This window comes from Moschus berezovskii, chromosome 8 (genome assembly GCF_049115385.1).
Source record: "Moschus berezovskii isolate FMDL1 chromosome 8, NW_MosBer_1.0, whole genome shotgun sequence".
NCBI lineage: Eukaryota > Metazoa > Chordata > Mammalia > Artiodactyla > Moschidae > Moschus > Moschus berezovskii.
Window position 1 is genome coordinate 106,122,422 of NC_142467.1, and position 21,150 is coordinate 106,143,571.

Consider the following 21,150-nt stretch of genomic DNA (forward strand, 5'->3'; position numbering starts at 1 on the left):
GGCCTCCCCTCACACTTGGTTTCGCCCACTAGCGGCGGGGGGCGGGGGCACGGGCAAGAAGTCGGAAGCGAGGGGCGGAGATTCGTGGCGCCCCGCCCTCTGGCGCTTTGCGTCACGCCCCCCGGCGCTTTGCGTCACGCCCCCCCGGCCCGCCCCTCCGGAACCCGGAAGCGGGAGCGCGCGGGGGAGCGGCGGGCGCGGCGGGGCGGAGCGGCCAGACCAGCAGCGGGCCGGCGGCCGGGCGGGGACCTGGCCGGGGACCGGCGGCGCGCGGCGGCCGAGGCCCAGGTGAGTGAGTGCCTGGCGGCCGCGCGTTGAATATTCTAGCTTGAAGCTCGCACCGGCGGGCTGCCTTGCAGAGAAAGACGGGTCTGAGGGTTAGTGGGGAGGGGTCTCGCGAAGGCAGGGGTCGAGGGGGGCGGGAAAGAGCTTGAGGGTCTTGGAGAGTTTGCAGGAGGCGGAGTGGGAGCCGGACGATAAAGGAGAAAGTTGATGTGATGGGCCTGGTGAGGGAGTGTTTGGGCGGGTGTGAGGGCAGATCTTGTGGCTTTGAGCAGCTTCTCTGAAGAGGACGTGGCTTAAGTGGTATTTGGGGGGTCGCAGGAAACGGGGCTGGGAGAGAGAACGGCAAGGAGGCGGGGTTGAGAGGCCCAGGCTGGGGGCTGAGAGGAGCGAGGCGGGTGGGGGAACAGCCGGGGTGCGTTGGGAGGAAGAGGTGTAGGACGGCCTGGAGGCGTCTGCTTACGGTGAAGAGGTAGACGGATGGTGCCTGAGGGAGGGCAGCGCCTGCGACTCCCTGGGTGCCCAGTAAGGGTGAGGGGCTCTGGACCCCCTGGTGCGGTGGCCGCCGGTACGAGGGGAACTGGGGGATGGGAGGGGAGGCAGAAAAGGGGTAGAAGCCGTGGCGAAAACCGAGGTCTGGTCCGGGGAGAGGCAGGGGTGAGGACAGGACTAGAGTGGCCCGCTCAGATGTTGGCGTGCACCCAATGCAGATTTGAGGAGGGGCCGCATCTTCCCCTCTTGATTCAGCCTGTTGCCGACATCACCCGCCAACTGCTGGGCGACCCAGGCTAGTCCCAGCGCCTTCTGGGCGATATTCAGAACTTGAAAACCCAGCGCGTTCCTGCTAAGACTGGACTGGCTGGAGCCTGAGGATTCTAGGGAGCAAGGAAGGAGCTCTTGGGCCCCCGCTTTGGGGCCGGAACTGGGTTTCAGAGGCGAGGGGGTGGGTGTGCACACACCCACATGTGTTAGGCTGTCACTACCTCCTCCCAGTTGCATCCTTGGACTTAAATGGGTAAAATGACATACAGGAAATCTGTTCCCCAGCGGCCCAGAGCTCAACCCAGGACAGGCACAGCCTCTGGTGGGCGCTCTGTAGACCAGCAATCTTTAAGGGAAAGCCTCTCCCACACCTCTGTCTGAGGTGGGAGCTGCTGGGGGACATTGTGCCTTACAGTTGAAGGGTGCCAGCTCCTACCTTCCTGAGGTACGTCGTCCTGGTCTTGGAGTCCCCAGACCCTCAAGGTATCCGGGAGCATGGAAGGTGACATGGCCAGCTGGAAAAGTTGTCTGATAGGCCTGGCTCTGGCAAGGGACTTGCACTAAACAGTTTGTTTGGGTTTTTTTTTTAATTTTTTTTTTTCTTTAATCTGACTGCATCACACAGCGTGTGGCATCTTCGTTCCCCAACTATAGATTGAACCCAGGTCCCCTGCATTGGGAGCTCGGAGTCCCAAGCACTGGACCACCAGGGAAGTCCCTGAACTAAATGGTTTTGATCAGCATTCACTTATTTTCTTTCCCAACTCTGGGGATCCTTGTCTGGAATCTGCTAGAAGGGCTAGAGAGCCGGGATTTATAGCATGTTCAGGACAGGAGTCTGGATAGCTTGAATGTGAAGAAGGCCATGGAAAGATAACCACCCGTTCACTTCCAAAATGTTCTGGCCCTTAGGGAACCTTTGTAAGTGAGACTCTCAGCCTTGTCTCCCCAGAACACATGATTAGAGCCCACAGTCATGCCTCCTGCAGGTTTTGCGTTTGGACTTGCCCTGGCCGGGACTCCCCCGCCACCCCACCGCCCCGTCCCCCCTGCCTTCTCCCTCTCCTTTCATGAACTGGACCAGAATCTTCTGGTTCCAAAGCCCTGCTATTGTCTGCTTCCTGTACCAGGAGCGTGGCCAGGCACACTCTCATGGAGGGTCCTGTGTTGGGGGTCCTAACCTCCAATCAAATCTCTTTGTCTTTCTCCACCTGCAAAACGAATGGATTGGCCTAGTCAGTGTTTCTCAGCTTTGGAACCCAAACGTTGGCTTCTCCAGTACGCAGCCTCCACTAATTTTATGCAGCCCCTGACAGATGAACCCCCACTGCAATAATTCCATTTTTCCATCCTATAGTTTATATCTCAAAATGACTATTGTACCGCTCCCTTATCTTCCATGTAGAAAATTGCAGTGCCAAACGTGCTTTCACACGTCGTACCTGTTCCAGGGTTTCAGCTGCATCCTTCTGGCTGAAAATCCCTGGGTGAGACCCTCTGTTGAGTCCAGGCCTGTGACTCAAAGAATCAGGTGGGGACTTGGGAATCTCCCTTTTCTATTTCACTTTGGGATCTGTTCTCTATCCCAGGGGGAGGGGGGCTTGTTAACGTACTGCTTCCCATTCCTCGTCTTCCTGAAGTTGTGTGTCTTGCATGGGTGCAGAGTTCAGTAAAGCAAGGGCTGACTGTGTCAGACGCTGTGAACTGAGTGCCAGGGACGAGACCTCGTGCCCTGATGGAGGGACACTCTATTGGGCCACCCTCCCCCACAGGCATGATGGAGTTCACAGTAACTGGTCAGTTCAGTAGCAGAGATGACACAAGAAGTTGTGGGGACAGAATCAGGAATGACCAGCTCAAGCTTCAGGGCGTGGGGGATTCCAGCAGATTTCCTCAGAAGAGATGGCTGGCCGCAAGCCAAGCCTTGAAGGGTACGGAGGTGTTGAACCAAGCCGGAAGAGGGAACCACATAAGTACGTCCCTGGGTGGCTCTTCATTGAACATCTTCTGTGATAGACACTTTCATAGCCAACTCTCTTACTTTGCCAGGCATCAGTAGGGAGGCTGTGGTTCCCATTTACTAGATACAGAAACTGTGGCTCAGGAAGGACAGAGATGGCTCCCTGTGCTTTCCAGAAGCGTGAAGGATCATTAGAAAGCTCAGTTTGCCAAAGACCCAATTATTGGAACAGTGTCTCGACTGCAACCCCGTTGACATCTGGGGCCAGGTCATTCTTTGCTGTGGGGGCCACCCTGTGCGTTATGGGATGTGGAGCAGCAGCCCTGGCCTTCACACACAAGATGCCAGTAGTCCACACCCAGCTCAAGTCATGACAACCAAAAGTGTCTCCAGCCGTGGTTTGTGTGTCCCCCCCAGGGACAGGCACTCTCTAGTAAAAGCTGGTTCCTGCCACCAGGCCTACCATCACCTCAGAGACTCTTTGGTGTTTGTTGGGCTCCCATCAAATTGCTGCCAAGCGCAGGTGTGGGGAAAAGAGGCCAGCAGCTGAATTCTGCCGTCCACTCAATTCTTAATCTGGAGTTCTGATAAAAAGGAGACACCACTGGGAATGGACCAAGGGGGAGTCAGGGAACGAGCCCTGAGAATGTCGCACGGAGGAGGAGGAGGAGGTGAGCTGGAGCACTCGTCATCCGCTGGCACAGCAGATGCCATTGTCTTTCTCTTCTTTGTCTTCCCACTGACCTGGATTTTTGCAGGCACCATCCTTGTCTCAGAACAAATGGTTGCTTTTCTTCCGAGATTAGAGGTATTTGATTTTCTTCTCAAAGAGCTACTTTGGAGGCAGCCCCAGATCACTGTGGCTCTTGAAGCCACGTTATCTTCTCCCATTTGCCCTCCTGGCTCCAGACACGGGTCCATTCTCAAGCACAGGCTAACTTTTGCTCTCCGTGCATCCTCCTCTGCTTGTTTCCCGACCTTGACACTGCTGCTTTAACTCCGGGGGCAGAAAGGGCACATTCTGGGTCCATTCGACCCCTTCTGAAGGCCGCCCTCCCCCAACCCCCATCCACCGGCCCTTTGTGCAGCCAGCATCCCCAGTCAACTGTGCCAGGCAGCCCCTGCTCGGCCTCCCCGCCGAGCAAGACAGGCCCTTCTCTCTGCCCTCGTCCCGGAGACGGAGAAACAGAACAAAGGGCTCTGTCTGAGCGCGGCCCAGGCCCCCAACAAACCAGCCTGCTGCCGGCTGCAGCTCAGAGACCCCCACTTCACCTAGTCGCCTGTTTCATTTTGGCCCCAAAAGGGCCCCAGAGATTAGGCACGTCTCAAAAACACAGCCGATGAGTTTGGGTTCTACTCATTTCCTCGTCGGGACTCTGAGCCTGAGTCCCGATGATAAATAGAGTAGTGATTCAAGGGTTCAGCCTGTGGCTTAGTCGGAGCAATGAATAAGCTGTCCTGGTCTGACTCATTCGTTTACATCCCAGCTCTGCCCTGTTTCTTGAGGTTGTGTGTGTAAGAGGGAAGCCAGCTCCGAGCATTTCAAGACTGTCACTGCCGGCTGTGTGGGTTTCCTGGGGCCACCGTAGCAAAGTACTACAAGCTGGGTAGCATAAGCAACAGAAGCATATTTTCTTGTGGATCTGGGGGTCGGAAATCCAGATGGAGGTGTGATCAAGGTTGGTCCCTTCCAGGGGCCACAAGCGAAGGATGCACGCAGGCCTCTCTCCTCAGCTTGTCGCTCACCACCTTCTCTCTGAGTCTTCACGCATCTTCCTTCTGTGTGAGTCCATGTCCGGTTGCCCCTTCGGGTCAGTGCCCATCCTAGTGACCTCATTTTAACTGAATCACCTCTTTAAAAGCCCTGTCTCCAAGTGCGGTCGCATTCTGAGGTCCTTGGAACAGTAGGACTTCGATATAATGAATTGTGGGGGGCAGGTGCATGCTCAATGGTGTCTGACTCTTTGTGACCATATGGAGTGCTGCCATCCAGGCTCCTCTGTCCATGGGATTTTCCCGGCAGGAATACTGGAGTGGGTTGCCATTTCCTCTACTACGGATCTTCCCAACCCAGGATTCGAACGCGAGTCTCCTGCATTACAGGCAGATTCTTTACCTCTGAGCCACCAGGGAAACTCTATGGGGGCCAGCAGAGGGTTGGCGGGGACACAGTTCAGGACACTGGGTAGGAGACAGGTTTCATTTTTTATGAAATGAATTTAATAAGGAAAATTTCCTTTAATAAGGGAATTTTTGTTAATTATGCAGACAGAGAAAAGTTCATTCAGTTTTGTCTCATTCACTGAAATAAACATTGTAGGGGAGATGGGCAGGTTGGCCACGTCACCTCTGGAAGTGCCCTCTTAGGGAATTTTCCAGATCTTGCACATGTCCTTATACTTGGAGTGACTATAGAGAGGCAAGAACATGACTCAGGGGGAGTGGATTTTGTGGGACTTTATTAGGGGTGTGTTTAGAGCCAGACCTGGGAGACAGTGTGTGCCCACCCAGGGGCTAGCCAAGGTTTATAATTGAGGTATATGGGGGTCCCTGTGCTCAGTTTTGCCAAAATCAAGAGGGGGAGTCCAAAATCAACTCCATTCATGGAACAAAGTGACTTTGGGACCAGCTGCTTCCACAGGTGATGAGACAAAAGAAGTTTCTGGAAGACTTGAAAATCATTCCACAGAAATGTAGACAAGCCTGGGACAGACTTGGCGATCGCAGGTGTGCTGAGCAACAGGAGTAGCCCTGGTTTCTGCCCAAGCGCAGGCGTCTGGCCAGCAGTCATGCCCGCTAAAGTCAGGTTCCCAGCCTGGCGAGGGCTATGCAGTGCCTGGCTCTGGGCAGACTTGGAACCTGGGCCTGGCCTGAAGTGGCTGATGAAGAGGAAGACTTGGAGCCCTGGCGTGGTCGTCTCCCTTCCAAGGACACTGCTGCTGCTGCTTCCTCGCAAATGGGGTGAAATCAGCATCAGGACCAGGAGGGCTTTTCCAGGATCTTCCTGCTCATCTCTTAGAGCATCTCCATTCCATTCAAAGGTAGACAGAACCTGGGGAGCCGAGCGGAGAAGACTTGGAGATTTTTGCATCTCAGATCCCATGGGTGCACCCAGGGGCTTTCATTTCCTGGCAAGTGTGCCGGGGTCCAAGGCCTCTGCTTGGGAAGATGGCCAGAGTCCCTGGCTGTCATGTGGAAATGCTATTTATCCGAACGGTGACACGGTGACACACAGGACTTCCCTGGTCGACCGGTGGTGACGACTCCCCACTTCCAGTGCAAGGGGCGCAAGTTCAGTCCCTGGTTAGGGAACCATTATGCGGCAAGCCACATGGTGCTCACAAACACCAGGTGGCACGCAGTGTGAAGAGCAGAGCAGCCGGCCCCACAGACCCTCAGGGAGCTGGCCCCTTCCTCCTGGTGGCCTCCGGGGCGTCTGCCCCCTGGATGAGCAGGAAGAGGAGAGGGTAAAGATGGGGAGGCTAAGGAACATGTGTCTGAAAGTGGAGAGAGTGACTTGCACAGGGACAGATGGCTCTGGGTCCCAGCAGCTCGGGCATTATCCCTCCAGGCTGGCTCTGTCTCACTCCCTTTCTTACTCCCTCCTTCTGTATCTTGTGTAGTCAGGTGGACATGGACTTGGAATCCTGAGAGCATCTTACAGCCTTTGAGGCCCTGAAGAGACCCTAAAGTGTGCAAACTTTTGTCTTTTTATTTATACAAAGCATCTTTTCTCAGCCTTGGCATTGGTGCTGACTGGGGCTGGGTCATAGTCTGTGGTGGCGCCTTCTTGCGCATCAGGGTGTTCAGCAGTGTCCCCAGCCTCCACCCACCAGTTGTGAGTAGCACCCCCCAAGTTGTGACAACCAACAATGTCTCTGAATGTATCAGGTGTCCCCTAGAAAAAGAGTCACGCCCCCCACCCCCCATCAGGACGGAGCTAGCACTGCAGCCCCCAGAGCCCTACCTGAGGGTCTGTGAAAGTGAAAAAAAAAAGTGTTAGTTGCCCAGTCTTGTCTAACTCTTTGCGACCCCATGGACTGTAGCCCACCAGGCTCCTCTGTCTGTGGGATTCTCCAGGCAAGAATACTGAAGTGGGTTGCCGTGCCCTCTTCCAGGGGGTCTGCCTGGCCCAGGGATCGAACCTGGGTTTCCTGCATTGCGGGCAGATTCTTTACTGTCTGAGCCACCAGGGAAGCTGGGTCTGAACTACCTGTAAAGGCCGAGCGGGCTCCCTTGTTCTCTTGTGCTGCTTGGCCTGGTCTCAGGCAGGGCCGTTGTGTGTTGTCCCCGCAGCTCCGCCCATATGAGGTTCTCAAGACGGCTCTCCACTTGGACACGGTGGCAGATGGGCTGCATGATTGGAGGGTGGCAGTCGCAAAGGGCTCCCCCTGCCTGCCCGGACCCGCTTCCCAGAAGACTTTCTGAGTCTTTATCAGCCCACTGGTCTATAGGGAAGGACCCAGATCCCAGCCCCCCACAGGGCCTTGCAGGTCTGCCTTCCCCTTGCAATCATAATCCCCCTGACCCAGGGACCTGACCCAAGCCGCCATCAGTCCCCCTGGCCTGTCACACCTGCAGGGGCTGCCCAATACCCCTCATCCCGCCCCTGCTCTGCCCGGTACGCTGGGCCTGGCTGATCCTTTCCTGATGTCACCGTGTCTTGGTCGTCTGTGCCTCCAACCCCTCGGGGCTCCCTGTCAGCCTTGCAGGAAAATCTAGACTCCTTCCCACATTCACAAGGCCCTGTGGGATCTGACCTTCCTGACCCCGGCCCCTCCCCCTCCAGCCTCGGCCCTGCCAGCCACACTGGTCCCCTTGTTCCGAGGCCAGCCCCGGCTGCCCCTGCCCTTGGAGCTCACCGCCCTCGCCTAGGCTGCCATCGCCACGCTCAGCCCATCCATCCCCTCGCACTGCGCAGGCCTAGGCAGCTCTCTGCACTGGGCACTTCCCTGCGCCGCCCCCCGGCTGGTCCACAGTGACCACCCTGCTCTGGTCAGTTTCCATCCCCGTGGCAGCCCCACTGACATCCAGGACCAGATCACTCTGCTGTGGGGGACGTCCCGCACGTTGCAGGGTGTTGAGCAGCGTCCCAGGTCTCCACCCACCAGATGCCAGAAGTCTCTCCCCTCCCCCCAGTGGTGACAACCAAAAACGTCTCCAGCCTTTGCCAAGTGTCCTGTGGGGTGGGGCAGGATCACCCCGTCACCCACCCCACAGTTGAGAGCTGCTGCTTGAATACACTGCGCTTTTTCTTTCCAGAAGCACCGTTACTGGTGGAAATGCCTCTTCGCTAGTGGGTTGATCAGTCAGGTTGCCTGAAGGCCAGACCTCATCGCCACATTCTCACTCCCTATTTTACCGGCTGCCTGGCCCAGCCCAGTGGGGTGGGGAGCAGAGAAACATTTGTTGACTGGACAGATTTTGAAAGAAGACATCCTCTTTGGGGATGTAGCAGCAGGTTCCAAGAAGGATCAGCCTTGGGGAGAGATGAGTGGAACAGGTTGCCCCAGCATGGGCCTGGGAGAAAGAGCTTTTTCTAAGACTCAGACTGGTTGGGCCAGACTGGAAGGCCAAGGAACGAGTTAAGAGAGAAAGGGACAGTCACGAGAGGGTGTTTGGGAGGGGCTTCTCCCGGGGTTTAAATTAAGCGGAAGAGAGGTGGTGGCCCTTCCTGCTCACGGCCTCCTTCGGGGAACTCAGCACCTTGTGAACTCGACACCTTGGACCCGTATCCTGGGGCTTCTGTGAATTGGCACCACAGGCTTTCATGGCTTCAATGATAGAAATTGATTCCCTTGAAATTCTGGAGGCCAGAAGTCCAAAACTGGAGCAGCAGCAGATCCATGACTGTCTTCAGAGACCCCGGGGGTGGGTGGAGGACCCTTCCTTGCCCCTTCCATCTTCTGGGGCCTCCATGGCCTGTGGCCACATTCCCGCACCCCTAACATCAGCCATAAGCTGTCTTACAACTCTGAGCTGCCAAGACTGAGAAACATGCTTCTTTTGTAGCTGTTTCTCGGCAGGTCCATCTTACCAATAACTTCATGTCATCATTTCCTTAAAAAAAAAGCCCAGCAGGCTCAAGGAAACATGCCTGGAAAAGTGGAAACTCGCTGCCTCCAAAACAGCATCCTAGCTGATGCTGCTGTAACCCTGGCCTCTTCCTTTTAGCTTGAGGATGATTTCATCCAGTAAACATGTGGCTTCAAATTATGGCCTTATATAAACGAAGCAGCTATGCTACACTTTCTAGAGGCCCCCGTCCGCCTCATTTTCCAGTCAGTTACGAATCTTTCGCCAAGCCGGTCGGCAGAATCTGGGCTTTTTCATGCATGAGGCCTTGGCCGGACTAGAGAGAGCGGCTCTTTCACGTTTGTCACTTGCCCCCAGGGCTGGACTGTGGGTCACCTCCTCCTCCTCTTCCCTGCACCTCCTTTCTCTGAGAAAGGCCCTGAACTGAGGCTCACATCTCCTTGGAGCCCAGAAGGGATGCTGATACGGTGTTTGCCACAGCCTTTTCATTTTCCACCGTTCAGGTGTCTCGGCGGGAATCCTTATTATTGTGCCCTGAAGACTGGCTACTAGTTCAGTGGGAGTGAATTCCCAGTGTTCCGCAGCCACCACCTCAGTCGAGTTCCAGAACATTTCCATCACCCCTAAAGTAAACCTGATGCCCCTCCGTGGTCAGTCCCGATCCCCTCTTCCCCAGCCTCCAGCAACCACTCCTCTGCCTTCTGTCTCTCTGGATTTGCCTGTTCTGGACATTTCGTTATCGATGGGATTGTACTTGGTATCTGGCTTCTTTCACTCGGCATGATGTTTTGGAGGTTCGTTCACCTTGTAGTTTGCTTTAGAGCGCCGCTCCTTTTTATGACTGCATAATATTCCACTGGGTGGATGGACTACATTTTGTTTATCCACTCATCCTTTTTCAAAAAATTTAATTCAGTTTTTATATTTTCGGCTTTACTGGATCTTCATGGCTGCCCACAGGCTCTCTCTAGTTGCAACGAGCAAGAGCTACTCTTTGTTGCAGTGCAACGGCTCCTGCTTGCGGTGGCTTCTCTTGTTGCAGGGCACGGGCTCTGGGAATGTGCGCTTCAGTAATTGTGGCACACAGGCTCAGTCACTGTGGCTTGCAGGTGCTAGAGTGCAGGCTCAGTCACTGTGGCGCACGGCCTTGGTTGCTACGCTGTATGTGGGATCTTCCCGAACCAGGGATCGAACCCATGTCCCCTGCATAGACGGAGGTTTCTTAACCACTGGACCATATGGGGAGTCCCTCCACTCTTCCTTTGATGGGCACTTCAAGTCCACCTTTGGCTGTTTCATCCAGGAATGTTAGAGTCTGCAGTTTGGCTTCGATGTAGTGATGAGCGCATAATTGTCCGCCAAGTTCCAGGTAGACAGATCCTCTCAGTTCAGGGATAGGTTTTCCTTCCTGTTCACATTGCATGCGCTTCCATGAGCATCGGTCAGAAGGCAGAATAGGCTTTTAACTTGGGGGCATTGGGAGCAGTGGTTTGAATCAAAGCCAGGCGTAGGTTTTCGGGACCTGCCATGCCCGACACACAGCCACAGTGTACAGTTGCTGCTTTGCTGAGCTGTCTCTCATGGGGACCTGGGGACCCCAGTTCCTCAGCCCCAGACCTGCTTCCTTTCATTCCAGACACAGTCTGGGACTTTCTGGGGTGCAGGTTTCACATGCACGTGGGACAAGACCTTAAGCTACAGTGTGACTGGCTTCTAGGTCTCAGGCTATGTTTAAGACTCTGTGTGGAAGGCATGCTTAAAAGCCAGAGAAATCAGCTGAGCGCCTCAGTGAGCTGATGTCCACTGTTCAAGGACATCCCCTGAAGCTGTGGTCATCATAGCACCACGCCATGCAGGTATCAACAGCCCAGGGCATACCCGCACGTGTGTAACGTAACTTCACTTATCTTCTTTAACAAAGAAGCTCCCTGGTCAGGAGGAGAGACAGTCTTTAAGAAAAAGCAGGAAAACACTTGTTTCATTCTTTGAAGCTCGTCTGGATCCTCCTTTCAGCTCCCATGCCATACTGAGTTGATTGGTGTCCCCCTAAATTCATGTCCCACCCAGAACCTTAGAATGTGACTTTGATTAGAAATCAGGTCTTAGGACTCCCCTGGTGGCCCATTGGTTCAGAATCCGCCTTCCAGTGCGGAGAAGGCAGGTTCGATCCCTGGTTGGGGAACTGAAATCCCACATGCCGCGGGGCAGCTGAGCCCAAGTGCCTCAACTACTGAGCCACTCCGTGCTCTGGAGCTCAAGCCACAACTAGGGAGAAGCCCACACACCACAAGGAAAGATCTCGCGTGCCGCAGGGAAGAGCCTGCATGCTGCAGCTGAGGCCCGATGCAGCCAAAAGTGAATAAACAAATAAATACTGAAAAATAAGAATAATAAGGTCTTGGTGGATGTAATTAAAGATCTCGTGGAGGCTGAATCCAGTATCTTCATAAGAAGGGAGGAAGACACAGAGACAGAAAAGTCCTCCAAAGAAATCGGAGTGATGCACCGGTAAGGAGGGGCGAGGGTCGCCAGAAGCCAGGAGAGACACAGGAAGGTGTCTCGCTCAGGATCTCCAGAAGGAACCAGCGCTGCCCACGCCTTGATTTTTGGGCTCATCCAGAAAGGCAAGACAATACATCTTTCTTGTTTTAAGCCACCTGGTTTACAGTCCTTGCTTAGAGTAGCCCTAGGAAACTGTCACACCCTCCAGTATAACTTCCAGATGAATAAAGGCTTAAATGTGGCAAGTAAGTCCAAGGAAGGGGAGGAAGACAGAGTGTGGTTCCATGTTCATCCAGTCTGGGAGAAGAGTAGGCTGCCGACATCATGGGAGAAACAACCCGCAGATGTGTCTGCTCAGAAAATGTAGTGTCTGGATCAAAAAACAGCATACACAGAAGTAAATTGGTATGGGCTTCCCTGGTGGGTCAGCGTTAAAGAATCCGCAGACCAGTGCAGGAGGCGCGTGTGATGCCTGGTCCAGGAAGATGCCACATGCCATGGAGCAGCTGAGCCTTGCGCCATAACTGTTGAGCCTGCAGTCTAGAGCCCAGAAGCCGCAACTACTGAGCCCGCCTACCCTGGGGCCCTGCCCCGCAACGAGCGAAACCACCGCAGTGAGAAGCCCACGCACCACGAGAGAGTAGAGGGGAGCCTGCACAGCAGTGAAGACCCAGCACCGCTAACAAATGAACGTTTTGTTTAGAAAAGTACATTGATATGAGTTAAGTTCATCGGACATCGCGAAGACATCATACTCTTTCTATACAAAGCGCTACTCCAAAACAGTAAGCTGGGCAGGCATGGTTCAGTGGTGGGGGGAATCGGCGACCGACATTAAACAGCTTCCATAAACAGAAAAATCATCACTGAATACACTCAATTCTCCAAAAACCCAGCCTGACAGAGGATTAAATGTGACAAAACACTCTTTTGTGCCCACGGATAGCCACAGGTTGAGAAAAATATTAATCCTCGATGCCAGTGAGGCTGCTCCGGGCCGACCGCTCTCTTTGGCAGGGGGGCCTCTCCGGAAGTCACTTGGGAAGAGGGAGTCAGGGGCCTTCAAAGTGAGGCTGTAGAGGGGATCAGATCAGCCAAGTGTTAGGTTAAAATGGTTCCACCTAGAGAATGGGGGGTTCTGGATCTAGGAGGGTGCACTGCATTGGGAGCAGAGCTTCCTAGAGTCTGCTGGAGGGGTCCAAGGGACATCCCAACCTGAGAATGAGGACGGGGCCACAGGTGGCAGTGGACGGAGGCAGCGGGGTGGTGCCTGCCTCTGTCTGAGGTGGAGGGCGGGCAGGGTGCCTCTGGCAGTGGCCTGGTCAGTGATTCTCAGGCTTATAGCGCGGGCTGCGGGAACCAGACTTCCCACTGTGGGCTGGGGATTTCGGGCAGCTTTTCCATGACTGATGGGGCCCTGCAAGGTCTGCCCTGTGAGCCTGGGCCTGGCTGAATGAGAAGTAGCCAGAGCATGTCCAGTAACTGCTTTCTGGTGGCCGCCAACCTACCAAAGAGGCGCTCTGCTGCATGTGGCTTGACAGCCAGGAGCAGAGGACTGGCCGGAGGGAGGCCCCCAGGAGCTCTGTGCTGGGACACTCACACCTAGACCGATGTTGCCAGGGGATGGAGGCAGGGGTCCCTCAGGGGTCCTCCCGTCCTGGTGAAAAGAGAAGCTGTTCTGGGTACAGCAGACAGGATGTGGTCAGTGGGAGGAGCAGGGAGCAAACACCCTCCTGTGATTGGGGCAAGAGCTGGGGTGGGCATCCCTGGGCAGGAGCTTAGCCACTGAAGGGGGAGTACAACAGTGTGGATGGGCCCCAGGGGTAGGTCCAGGTGCCACCTGGTCCCCAGGGCTGCCGAGCAAGTGGGCAGGACCAGGAAAGGCATGACTGGCAGGAGCTTAGTAGCATCTTTGGGAAGGGGAGCTGTGGTTTCAGCTGTGTAGGGGGATGGCAGATGGAGGTGTCGGGGGGCAGGGGGGGATGATAGGGGGTGATGGCAGACCGAGGCTGGGGCGGTGAGGGGTGATGGCAGACTGAGGCGGGGGAAGGAGCAGGAAGGGCTGGGTTCCGGCTGCATGTAAGTGAGGAGGGAACTCGGAACTGGACCCTGGGCTAGAGAATTTACTAATGTCTCTTGTTTTTCAGGCAAATGAGTTATTTCAGTGGGAGGGGGAAAGGGAGCCACTCTGAGAGGAGAGTGGGCTCAGGTGAGGCTGGCTGGGTGCTGGAAGGGCCCCACAGGCAGGTGCAGGGGAAGTTTTCCCAGGATGCAGCTGTGGTGGGGCCTGGAGGGGCAGCTGCTCCGGGGTGGGTCAGGCGGGCCCTGTGGGGACTCCTGCAAGGGGCCCCAGCTGGCGTTTGCCCTGCCCCAACCCGTCTCTTTGGCCCGCCTCTCCCCCCGCAGCTCCAGCGGTCAGCAGGCGCCTTGAGCAAGCCTTATCTACTTCCTCCTGGCCTGGGGGTGGGGTGCGCATCAGCTGGGCCTGTGACTGTCCCCACGACCTCCAGTCTCTGAGCGTGGGATCTCCTGCGCCTCTCAGCAAGGGGCCCAAAGCAATAAAAGTCCCCCGTGGGGCTCCGAGGGCGCCTGATGATCAGGCAGCCCTGGTGGATGTGGGCCACACGGCCCTCAGCCTATCCAGGCATCATCCAGACCCTTGTCAGCCCCAGTGGCTTCTCGCTCAGCCCAGTGTCTGCTGGGAGGAGAGAACAGATGCACCCACGTGACCTTTCTGTCACTTGCAGCCAAGCTGCCTGGGCTTGAGACCGTCCAAAGCCCTTACCGCCCTCGCCCCATCCTCGAGCTGGATCGATCCCCTGGAAGCTGTGGTGCACGTGAGTCACATTTCCACAGGTGTGCGTCACAGCGGGGCGGGCTCTGCCCGCAGCCCTGGGTCGTGTGTCTGCACTCAGTGAGTGTGGGTGTGTTCAGATGAAGCTCTGTTGGTGCTCCTGTGGCTGTGTTTGTGTGTGCACAGGTGTGACGTGGTTGTGTGAGAGTGCGTATCGATGCATGTGTGTCTGTGTCTGCACACATATGCTCACAGTCATGCTCGGTGTGTGTTCACGAGCACACACGTGCACTCACATGACCATGATTAAGGTGCAGATCTACAGTTTGCACTCTTTCCTGTCTCACCTGCTTAGAAGTGCACAGATGCCCAGCGTCCGCAGCCTTGTGGTGCTCTCCAGGAACGTCCTGAGATTAGCTCTCATTGTTTCTGGCGGAGAGTGAAGTCGGCAACACCTCTGAACATAGACAAGCTCATAGATTCCGAGCCATTTTCCTTGCTGTGGCATCTGAGGAGCTTGGTGACATGGCTCAAGAATTGGGCTTTTTGGAAAGAAAGCAAGAAGTTCCAAAAAGTTGCATTCCTGGGAAACTGAGTCCTTTCATAGTTTCAAATACTTTTTTAAAAACAGCACTTTTTTTTTTAACTTTTTATTTTATATTGGCATATGGCCGATTAACAGTGTTACCGTAGTTTTAGGTGAACAGCGAAGGGGCTCAGCCATGCATAAACAGCTTTTTGTAATATTTATTTTGCATTTAATTATTTGGGTGGGCCAGGTCTTGGTTGCCATGTGGGATCTAGTTCCTCAACCAGGGATCAAACCCAGGCCCCCTGCATTGGGGTGGGGGGCAGGGACGGGGTAGAGAGCTCGGAGTCCTAGCTGCCAGACCACCACACTGTCTCTAAACAGCCTTATTGGCTATGCAGCTATACCCTATACTCTGTAAATGGCACTAATCTGAAGTGTGTAACTGGGTGAGTTGTGACCCATGCAAGCACCCAGGAGCCCACAGCTATCATCGAGATAAAGAGCACATCCGTTGCCAGAAAAGTCTCCCCGGCTCCTTTCTCCTCCCGCCCTGTCACCCTCCCTCAAGCAGCCAGCTCTGTAGATTAGTTTGCATTTTCTAGAAATTTCTGTACTGTTGACCCTTGAATAGTGTGGGGTTTGAGGATGCAGACCTCCAAACACACGCAGTCAGAATCCATGTATCACTTTACAGTTATACACAACACTCCACCCTGGGATTCAGCCAACCACAGGTCACGTCGTAAAGTCCATAATGTGTGTGTGCTTCCCAGGCAGCTCAGTGGTGAAGAATCTACCTGCCAATGCAGGAGACACAGGTTCCATCCCTGAGTCAGGAAGATCCCCTGCAGGAGGGCATGGTAGCCTACTCCCGTGTTCTTGCCTGGGAAATCCCATGGACAGAGGAGCCTGGCGGGCAACAGTCCACGGGTTCACAAAGAGTTGGACACAACTGAGTGACTAAACATGGAAAGTACATATGTAGTGAAAAAAAATCTGCATTTAAGTGGATCCACGGAGTTCAAACCCATGTGCAAGGGTCAGGAGTAAGTGAACAATTCATTGATATTTAGCATGTTCATAATGTTGTGCAGCCATCACCTCTGTGTAACTCCAAAACTTTTCCATCACCCCAAAAGGAAACCCTGCATCCATCAGCGGTTTCTCCCCATTCCCCCACCTCGCTCCCCAGCCCCTGGCAATCACTAGTCTGTGGCTTTGCCCGTTTCCATGGATTTACCCATTCTGGACATTTCCTAATAAACGGGGTCCTATAACACATAGCCTTTGGTGTCTGGCTTTTTTCATCCAGCGTGATGTTTTCAGGATTCGTCTACATTGTAGCAGGGACCATTCCACTCTCTCATCAGCTGATGGAAATTTGGGTTTTTTCCACCTTTTGGCTAATAGGGTTGTTGTGAACGTGTGTATACAAGTGTCTGTCTGGGTGGATCCCTGTCTTTAAGTCCTTGGGGTTCATACCTAGGAGTGGAATTTGGGGGTCTGTAGATATTCTTTCTCATCTGCGGTCTTTCACTCAGCACTCGGATTCCAAGACTGTTCTGTGTTGTTCTGTGTTGCTGTGCAGCTCAGAGGTTGGTCCATTCTCACAGCCAAGTCATGTTCGTCATGTGGCCGATTATTCGTCCGTTCACTGGTTTCTGTGCATTCGGGGTGTTTCTAGTCTGGGGCTGTTAGACAGTGTCAGTGAGACCGTCTGTACAGTCTGGGTATGGACATCTGCTTCGTGTCTCTGGAGTAACTCCTAGGAGTGGTTCCATCGCTAGGAGTGGACCACCCGCTAGGCATATATTAACTTTTAAGGAAACTGCCAAAGTGTTTCTGTTGTTTCATCATTTTTCTGCAGGATACTGTGGCATTTTGAGGAAAAACGCTTAGCAAGGTTCACATCCATTTATCCGCTAATTCTGCATGAGTTAACTGATTCCAAGGAAATTTCTCACAGTTCTACACAACGTTGTGTGTCCACAAACTCAGAAATCATGTTTCAGAGCATATTTCATGACATGGAGACATGTTCATTTGTACCAGCATATCCCGTTAACAGCAATTCAGGCTTTATTAAAATGTGTAGCATCCAGTTGAATAATAAGCTGGAAGGAAATATACCAAAGTTCCTTAATAATTTGGGGGAAAGTTTTTGGAAATTAAATATTCCCATCTACTCCCACCTTCCTGCTGGTTGCCACTACCTACCTACCTATTTGTGGCTGCTCCAAGATGTCTAGTTTGTTCAGCCTCGCCTGTCACCTGCCCTCCCAGCACTGCGGTGGGACTCAGCTTCCCAGAGGCCGGATCACCACAGCCTCTGGTGATGTCCGCAGGGCTGAGTCATGCAGACGTCAGCCTAGTGTTTCTACAAAGGACTGGGAAAAAAGTATGTTCAGCTTTCCAGGCCTTAAGTTTACTAGTCTCTGTGGTAGTTACGTTGTGCTAACAAAGGCAGCTGTAGACAGTATGTACATGAATGCGCAGAGCTTCATTCCAGTGAAACTTTTTTTTTTTTTTTACAAAAATAGACAGTGGGCCTCCCACACTCTCCACCCTCCTTTGCCCTCCTGTTGAAAGAATTCCTCTTCATCCTGGAGAACGCGTCTTAGATGGTGCCACTTCCCTAAAGCCTGCTCTGGCTCTCGGGGACAGTTTCTCAGGCTCATGGTTGGTCACCCCTCACATCTGTTTGCATACTGGCATCTCCCACTGGGCTTTGAGCCAAGGTCTGCTTCATCTTTGTGTCTGCAGCCACACTTGGGTGGCACACAGTGAGCCCCACGTGACCCACACTGCATTTCTGCCCCTTGCCCCAAGATACAAAAGTGAGCTGCTGCCAACATTGACTGCCTTTTCTCTTTTCTCAAAATGTCTTCAGGAGCAAATGTTTTTTTCTAAATAGGCTTTTTCTGCTGGGGTCATCCTTTGAAATACGTGTCTGACCGCGTCAGGTGTTAGTTGAAGCACACCTTTTGCTGTGGCGCGTGGACTCCTGAGCCTGTGGGCTTAGCTGCATGTGGGATCTTAGTTCCTGGACCGGGAATCGAACCCGCATCCCCTTCTTTGCAAGGTGGATTCTTAACCACTGGACAACCAAGGAAATCATTTTAGGTTTCCAGAAAAGTTGCAAAGACCAAAGAGGGAGTCCCCTGAACCCCTCACCTGTGTTGCCTGAATGTGAACACCTCACACTGTCGGGGTACGTTTGCACGACTAAGGACCCAACAGCAACACACTGCTGTTCACCAACCATCTGATCTTACTCAGACGTCACCAGTTCGTCCATTCACATCTTCTCTCTGGTCATGACCCTATGCAGACAACCCTGGGACATTCAGTCATCACAGCTCCCAGCTTCCTCTGGCTGGGGCGGCTCCTCAGTCTTTCACAGCCGTGGGGAAAATTGACCAGAACTCCTGTAGGAGGCCTCTGATCTGGGTCTGCCAGATGTTCTCGTCATGTTGGGAATAGAGTTGTGGGTTCTAGAAGTGAATGTCCACTGAAGAGTTCTCTGGAGCAAGTTTTGGGGGGGGCGCTCCCTGACTTCATCCTCCTCAGTGGGGTTTCGAGGTCCCCGAGTTTCCGAGCAAGGTCAGACTTGCTCATCCCACCCTTCCTCTCTCTGCCCGTCTTGTGTTTGGGGGACATAACCAAGGCCCATGGGGCCGAGTCTTCATCTGCTTGGGAACTTGCCAGGGGAATTTTTGTCAGAGAGGAGAGGCCAGGAAGAACTGAGCTGAGACGTGGCTGTGGCCCCTGGACTTGAGGGTTGAGAGGCTGGTAGGGAGGGATGCGGCCTGGGATGTGGACAGACTCCAGGGGAAGGGTTTGATCTTCGGTGGCGGGACCTGGTGATGTCACTTGGCAGGAGCCACGAACCTGAAGTCAGGGTCACGTTTAAGGACAGACGAGACCCCTTGGCCTTTCTGACTTCTCAGGAGAGCCCATGGATCCAGGCCGTGGGCCCAAGGCCGTCTGTCCGGAGGTGGGTGTCAGTGTTGCCCCACCCTTCTGCCCTCCAGCCTCTCTGACGGTGCCACCCCTTCCCTTCCAGCTCCAGGACGTGCGCCCCGAGCCCGGGAGGCATGCTGAGGCTAGGCTGCCGGCAGGATGAGTGTGAACGAGGCGGGCAGCGCCGGCCGCCGGGGGCAGGCGGCCTACCACCTGCACATCTACCCGCAGCTGGCCACCAGCGAGAGCCAGGCCCCACCCCTGGCCTCGTGCCGCGTGCCGGCCACCAAGGACAGCACCACGTCCGACGTCATCCAGGACGCCGTCGCCCGGCTGCAGCTGGACGGCAGCAAGCGCTACGTGCTGGTGGAGGTCAAGGAGACGGGCGGGGAGGAGTGGGTGCTGGACGCCAGCGACTCGCCCGTGCACCGCGTGCTGCTGTGGCCGCGGCGGGCACACGGCGAGCACCCGCGGGAGGATGGCTACTACTTCCTGCTGCAGGAGCGCGACCCCGACGGGACCATCAAGTACTTACACATGCAGCTGGCGTCCCAGGCCGCGGCCACTCGGCGCCTAGTGGAGCGCGGCCTCCTGCCCCGGCCACAGGCGGACTTTGACGACCTGTGCAACCTCCCCGAGCTGACGGAGGAGAACCTCCTGAAGAACCTCAGGCACCGCTTCCTGCAGCAGAAGATCTACACGTACGCCGGCAGCATCCTCGTCGCCGTCAACCCCTTCAAGTTCCTCCCCATCTACAACCCGAAGTACGTGAAGATGTACGAGAACCAGCAGCTGGGCAAGCTGGAGCCTCATGTGTTCGCGCTGGCCGACGTGGCCTACTATGCCATGCTCCGGAAGCGCGTCAACCAGTGCATCGTCATCTCGGGTGAGAGCGGCTCGGGCAAGACGCAGAGCACCAACTTCCTGATCCACTGCCTCACCGCCCTGAGCCAGAAGGGCTACGCCAGCGGTGTCGAGAGGACCATCCTCGGCGCTGGCCCCGTGCTGGAGGTGAGTGGGGGCCGGTTGGCGGGAGGGGGCCTTCACATGCAGACTCCATGATCATTCAGATACGGGGCGGCAGCGGCCAAGGAGAAGGCAATTACAGTCACGATTCCTCAGAAATAGGAGGTTCAGCGTGCCCTGGGCAGGGCCACACGGGAAGGCACCAGGGTCCATCGGAAGCAGCGAGAGCCAGGGGAGGGTGTAGGCAGGAGTCTGTGTCATGGTTTTCATGGTGAAGGTCCAATGAGTCAGGGCAAGCAGACGTAGGATTGGCTGGTGTGAATAATTTCAGAGTTTGGGGGCGTAAGGACTGGCTTGGTTGAATGATCTCCCCTGGGGTGATTATGGGCCTGGGGAGAGCAGCCTTGAGTAATAACAGAGGCAGCAGGGGGCCAGTGTGGGCTCTGAAATGACTGGTTTGTGTTTGGAAGGCATGCTTGTGGGAGGGTCCTTTCTTCTCTTTAGGAGTCCCCCCGGGGTCATCCAGGCCCCAGGTGTCAGAGTCTCAGATGTAGAAAATACCAAGTCCTGATCAATGCCTCAGTGTCCTCTTAATGTGCTCCTGATGTCTGGAGGGGTGGCACCCTGCACGCTGGGTCCCAGAAGGAAAAGGGTGGTGTGTCCCGACTGAATGGTCTGTGGCAGGGTGATTCTGGTGGGGTGGGACTGTGGGGTAGAAAGAAGCCAGCAAGGCGAGTGCAGGCCTGGGGGCTGGGGACCAACCAGAGGAAGGGGCCACCTGGCTCCCCAGCGCTCCTGCGCCTTTCCCAGCGTTGCCGTTGGCCAGACGCCAAGGAGTCATGGCCATGTCACTGTGGATGCGCCTTCTGGACACAGGGGCAGTGGAAGTGGTCCCCGTGGCCCTCACCCTTGGAGTCTTCAGACACGATGCTGCCACATCTCAGAATGTAGCTTAACCGTCGTCTTCTGGTGAGAGCCAGGGCCACATGGGGGCCCAGGGGGTATGCACCTCTGGGTTCAGGGTCTAAGACCTTGCTTGCTTTCTTTCTGTTTCTGGTAAGATTTTACAACGATTAAATAATTTCGAGTATGAAACTTAACCTTAAATAGTTAAATTTTATTAAATATAGCAGCATTTTGGGTTGACCCAAAAGTTCATTCGGGTTTTTCCGATATTACGGAAAAAACCCATAAATCGTGCTATGTCTTTGAGCTGTTTTAGGGTTATAGAAATACTGAACAGTTGGTTCAGAGAGTTGCCATATTCTCCCGCCACCCCCCAACACACACACTCTTCCCCCTGTCACTAATGTGTTGTGTTGGCCTGGTGTATCTGTTTACTATTGGTGAGCC

General features: G+C 54.7%; 1 protein-coding gene across 9 annotated transcripts in view; it reads left to right on the top strand.

Annotated features, from left to right (window-relative positions):
* Nucleotides 1-147: 147 nt before the first annotated feature.
* The window catches only part of MYO9B (myosin IXB), a 108,351-nt gene continuing 87,348 nt past the window's right edge, over nucleotides 148-21,150 (top strand). For 7 of the 9 annotated variants that reach the window (XM_088839153.1, XM_055428655.2, XM_088839155.1 and 4 more), the window contains exons 1-2: nucleotides 148-288; nucleotides 18,935-19,842. In XM_088839153.1, coding sequence (XP_088695279.1) covers nucleotides 18,991-19,842 — 852 coding nt within the window. In that variant the 5' untranslated portion in view covers nucleotides 148-288; nucleotides 18,935-18,990. Of the gene's footprint in view, nucleotides 289-783; nucleotides 808-14,377; nucleotides 14,399-18,934; nucleotides 19,843-21,150 lie in introns of those variants that run through there. The other 2 variants (XM_088839150.1, XM_088839151.1) reach the window with 2 other exon arrangements.